The 5,267-nt window shown below is 43.8% G+C and overlaps 1 protein-coding gene across 1 annotated transcript in view; it reads left to right on the forward strand.

The window, feature by feature from the left end:
- Positions 1 to 12: 12 nt before the first annotated feature.
- Positions 13 to 5,267, forward strand: part of Tmem9b (TMEM9 domain family member B) — a 14,498-nt gene continuing 9,243 nt past the window's right edge. The window contains exons 1-3 of the mRNA XM_010615383.3: positions 13 to 375; positions 2,541 to 2,632; positions 3,495 to 3,555. Of these exons, the coding sequence (XP_010613685.1) occupies positions 142 to 375; positions 2,541 to 2,632; positions 3,495 to 3,555 (387 nt within the window). The 5' untranslated portion in view covers positions 13 to 141. The remainder of the gene's footprint in view (positions 376 to 2,540; positions 2,633 to 3,494; positions 3,556 to 5,267) is intronic.

Raw genomic sequence — 5,267 nt, forward strand, 5'->3', positions numbered from 1 at the left:
CCCGAGTGCCTCAAAGTCTTGGTGGGCCCAGACCGTCACTCCAGAGCCGGCTCTTCGCGGCCCGGAGCCCAGTGAAGGCCGCGGGGCGCCGGGACCGCTCGGTCCCCGGGACCTTCGCGCTGGGAACCGTTTCCGGGGCGGATGCTTTTTACAGCTGATCCGGCGCGGCCTGTGACGCGAAGGCCCAGGCGGAAGTGCAGGCGGAGGGTCCGAGTCGGTTCCCGGACTGGGAGCAGGTCTCGGGGCTCCGGGCTGGGGGCCGGCTGGGCTCCCGCGATGGCAACCCTGTGCGGAGGCCTCCTCCGCCTTGGCTCAGTGCTCAGCCTGTCCTGCCTGGCGCTCTCCGCGCTGGTGCAGCTGACAGACGCCGCCAAGGTGAGTCCCGCCCCGCCTTCGCTCCTGACAGGAGCTCCTCCCGTGCCACCGGCCTCGCGGAAACCAAACGCTGCCCGCCCCAGCCCTCCGCACCCCGACAGCAGACCCCCACCCTCCCTGAGTCCTCCTCGTCGCCTGTAGCCCTCGCCCTCAGCCCTGACAGCTGGAAGTCGCAGCCCGATGCCCTCCCCGGGCCTGGGCAGCAGCTCCTGCACCGCCTGACACTTCCCCTTCCACCTCCAACGGCAACGGCTTCAAACTTACAGCCTTTCCGGCTCCGGAGCCTTTGGGTCTCCAGCCCTAAGCTCCGACTGCCTGCCCCGCCCGCCACCACCCTCACAAGTCCTACAAGTCTCCAAACTAAATGATAATAAGAAGCCCTCATCTCCGGAGTCTTTCCTATTAGCAACTCACCCCGAGCAGATACCCAGCCCTTTGTGGGAACGTGCCTCGCTGGCAGCCTCCCTCCCGATGCGACCCAGAGTATGTCACTAGTTTAAATTCTCACCTACCTCCTTCCAGGACCTGTTGGCCCCCCTCTTACCGTCTCTTCCCCAGTTTTCTGGATAAGGGGAGAACCAAACTATAGGACAGGTGAACTTGTGGCCTTTCCCCAAGTTCCATTTCTGAACCTTTCTGTTCCCCGCATTCTGTTTGTTCTCTGATGCCTCCAATCTCTAGATCTGCCCTGACCCCATGCATACTTGGGCTTCTTCTTTGATGAGCTAACTCATTATTAGGCAAAAGGGAAGGAATTCACATTAGTGTGTTGGGAAAATAGAATGACGTTGCATTTAAAAAAATAACTTTAACCTATAAATTTTTTAAATATAGGGGCTGGAAAAAAAAACGGGTTATAGGAAGGCAGATGTTTGTTTGTAAATCAGTTCCTTTCAAAAACTTCCTGACCTCCTACTAGTAGTTCTCCTGACTTTCACAACATTGCTGGCGTTCTCTGCAAATTGTCCATCATCACTTTGTGTAGTACATCATGATCGTGTGTTTGTCAGTCTCTCCTTGCTAGGGTGTGGCCTAGTGGGCAGGAACCATGTTTTATGCTTATCTGAATCCACCGCATTGAGCACAACTTCTGGCAGGGCAATACATGTCCTAAGTGGTTGCTGAATAAGTTTATGAATTGTCAACAGCTCTGTCAGATGCATCATTGTATGTAAAGCAGTGTTCCTGGATTCCATCATCACTTTGTGTAGTACATCATGATCGTGTGTCAGTCTCTCCTTGCTAGGGTGTGGCCTAGTGGGCAGGAACCATGTTTTATGCTTATCTGAATCCACCGCATTGAGCACAACTTCTGGCAGGGCAATACATGTCCTAAGTGGTTGCTGAATAAGTTTATGAATTGTCAACAGCTCTGTCAGATGCATCATTGTATGTAAAGCAGTGTTCCTGGACCTCTTGAGACTGATGAAACACCGCCTTTTCAAATAAATTCCTCTTTGCTGAGGAAGCATTTCCTGTTCTTGCTAGATATTTAATCACCTCTTCCTCCACCACTTGAAACTTGTTAGTAGTTGTTCTCTTAGGCAACCAAGATTAGAAGCAAAGTCCCCTGAAGAGTACAGCAAACTGATCTCAACTAAAATCAAGCTACTTCCCTTCTAGTTGAAGCTGAGTGTCTCTAAAACTTCATCCCTTCTATGGGACTCTCGTTTAACTCCTTTTATCCATATTAGTGCCTTTCTACCAAAGAGTAAAAGATGATAGGTTGAAGAATTGTGACTTGTGTGTGCTTTTAAGGCATTCCACAGAGTTATATCCCCAGAATTGTGACTTGTTGTTCATGAATAATTTTTAGTTTGATTCTCCCTCCATTCTTTTGTAATTGGCATTCTTATTTCTAGGTACAACTTTTGTCATCTGGCAGGTAGATGTTGATAACAGTAACACAATTTGATTGTTATGGGATTCATAAAGATAATACATCAAAGAGTATGGATTAGGTATTTATTTAAAAATAATTGTATATAATATATAATGATTGTTTAGCTTTACCATAAAGGCCTTGTGGTGTTAAAAAATTTGTATTTCTCAAAATTAGTGTTTTAGAATAATTGACAAGGGATATCTATCAAAATGTTTATGTGCAGTTTTTAAAAATATTGATAAACTACAAACAAATTATATCATTTTTATTTTGGTTACAGAATTTTGAAGATGTCCGATGTAAATGTATCTGTCCTCCCTATAAGGAGAATCCTGGCCATATTTATAATAAGAACATATCCCAAAAAGATTGGTAAGTATTCTGGATCACCGAATTACTTGTCGGAATTTTTCTATAGCTATCATTGTTAGTCTAAAATGTTCATCCAATATATCATTTTCTTTTTAAGTATTTCTTTTTACCATCCTATTTTCATTTGGAAAAAATGAGAATAAGGCCCTGAGTACATGATATAATCCTAAAGGAACTATAGCCTAACTACTGAACCCCCATAGCTACCTTCCTGTGTCCCCTTACGTTTTGGTGAGGGACCTTTCCCCCTTTTGCTTTTCAGTGAACAGTAAACAACCTTCTTTTATCTGGGTCATAATTTTTCTAACTTGTAGGTTATGATAATTGCCAAGTATGGCAGGCTATGTTTACAAGGGTCAGGTAGCTTAGGAATGAACAGGAATGAGCTATATACGTCATACTTACCCATTGGTATGTGTACCCGTATTATAGACAGCCAAGATAGAGAGTGAGCAGTTTTGACAATCTGGCAGGCCTATAATGACTGGAATCCACCAGCAGCCTTCTTTATCCCCGAAGACCTGACAAATGGTAGCTTGTTCTATATGTGCCATGGAACATTTGGGAAGCAGTTGTGGTATAGCAGGTTGGATGTGCTTCTTGCTATGGAACTGTAATATTTTATGGTTTGTAATCACAGTGGAAGATTGGTGGGATAGGAATCAAAGGAAAATGGCTCCAAATGCTAGGTACTTTCATTTACCTAGTTTCAGAGCTCAATAACCAGGAAAGAGTTTGAAAACAAGATCAAATTCATTCAACCACAGTATTCTGAACTGACTTTGAAAAGGAAAGGCAGCGTTGAAACGTATTTAGTTTCTCTAATAACCCTGTTTATTCTTTCTATTATATGCTGTTATAGTTTCGATCTAAATATCTCCCAACAGCCCCATGTACTTGAGAGGCAGGACTTTTGGAAGCTGGTTGGATTACGGGGGTACTATAGCTTGCTTGCTATTAGGAGGAAGCCTGGTTAGAGGTGGATCACTGTGGACATGACCTGGAAGAGTTTATCTCCCTCCCTGGCTTCTCTCTGCTCTCTCTGCTTCCTGGCCTCCATGAAGTGACCAGCTTTCTTCTTCCCAGGCCCTTCAGCCGTGCTGTTTCTGTGTTTAAGCCTGCCAAACATGCACTGAAACTTAGGAACTGCCAAAACAAGTGTCTCCTCCTTTAAACTGCAAGTTCGGGTATTTTGTTCCAGCAACAAAGGAAAGTTACTTGCATTTAAGTTCAGTCTCTTTTCTGTGTTCTTGAGAATATAAGAGATGACCTGCTGCAAACTGATTTGACTATGCTACTAAGTGACTTGGCTGTATTCTTACTGGTTTTATATCAGCAAGTTCCTTTATACAATACAAGCAAAAGATATTGAGTGCTTACTGTTTATTATCAGTAAAAGAATGTGATGCCTATTGTTTGAGGGGCAGATGAAGACATTGGTCAAGTATTTAACGCTAATCTTTTCACCAACTTTTTGTTATTCCAGGTTCAGATGAAACCATATGTTGTTTACACCTGGTTATTAGTCAAAACAGGGGAGCTTTGAAAATTTAAACAGTTGAAAACAAACCCTGTTTGAGATTTTACTTCCCTGCCCCAAACTTTCTCATGCTTCTTTGCTGAAGCTTAGCCTTTTACTGGGCTAGGTTCCCATTTGGCTCTGAAAATGTTTAACTGGCTTTAGAAAGGCAGGCAAGTTATGATTAACCAGGATGTATGGCTTCCTGAGTCCTCCAATATCTGGGAAGTCCCAAATAAATCTTTACTTTATGTTTTCCAGACCTCTTATTTTGTCCACTTGTTAGCTTTAGTTCTTTGTGGACTCATACTGGCTGATTTGAAATTTAAGAAAAATTAAGTGTAGTACTCTAGTTTGTTTCAGGTGTGACTCCAAGCTTGTAATGTCTTCCTTTTGGCTCTAGGGGGTGGTATTGCAGAGTTCCTAAAGTCTTTTGAGCTGGGTCGAGATCTAGCTGTTTGTAGCGCTTGGTCAGTCAGAACTCATCTTCCTGCTTCTTCTTGAGCCATGCACAACTTTTGCACAGTGCTCAACACTTTTTTGTTGCTAAAATATATTTGTAGTTAGGCACCGTGGCACACACCTAAAATCCCAGCACTCTGGGTAGCTGAGGCAGGATTGCACATTCAAACCCAACCTGAGCAACTTAGCCACTTAGCAAGATTCTGTCAAAAAATCAAACAAACAAAAAACGAATACTGTAAAATATATTTGTACTTCAGAAAAAAACTCAATACCTACTAAGTAAGTGCTTAGATGCCAGGTGATTCTTAGATACTGTTTCTGAGTCTTGTAAATCTGAAAGAAGTAGAAAGTCTCTTTTTTTCCTTCAGGTTCAAAGAGATAAGAGGTTGATCTAGGAAGCAGGAGACCTAGATCCTGATCATTTTCCAGCTGTTGCCTTGTACAGGTGACTCCTCTGAGCATAGGGCTGGATGACTTCTGATTCTGAGATGGAGAGCCCTTTTGGGGGTGTTGGTGTTTAACTTCCTCAGCCCCTTTCATGTGTGCATTAGCTGGACACATGCCGGGTCTTCTATATATCTGGGACAGATACCACACACAGTGCAAGGTCCTAAGTTCAATTCCCAGTACCACAAAAAAAAAAAAAAAAAA

The sequence above is a fragment of the Fukomys damarensis genome, unplaced genomic scaffold (assembly GCF_012274545.1).
Source record: "Fukomys damarensis isolate Sample0158 unplaced genomic scaffold, DMR_v1.0_HiC HiC_scaffold_16, whole genome shotgun sequence".
Classification (NCBI taxonomy): Eukaryota; Metazoa; Chordata; class Mammalia; order Rodentia; family Bathyergidae; genus Fukomys; species Fukomys damarensis.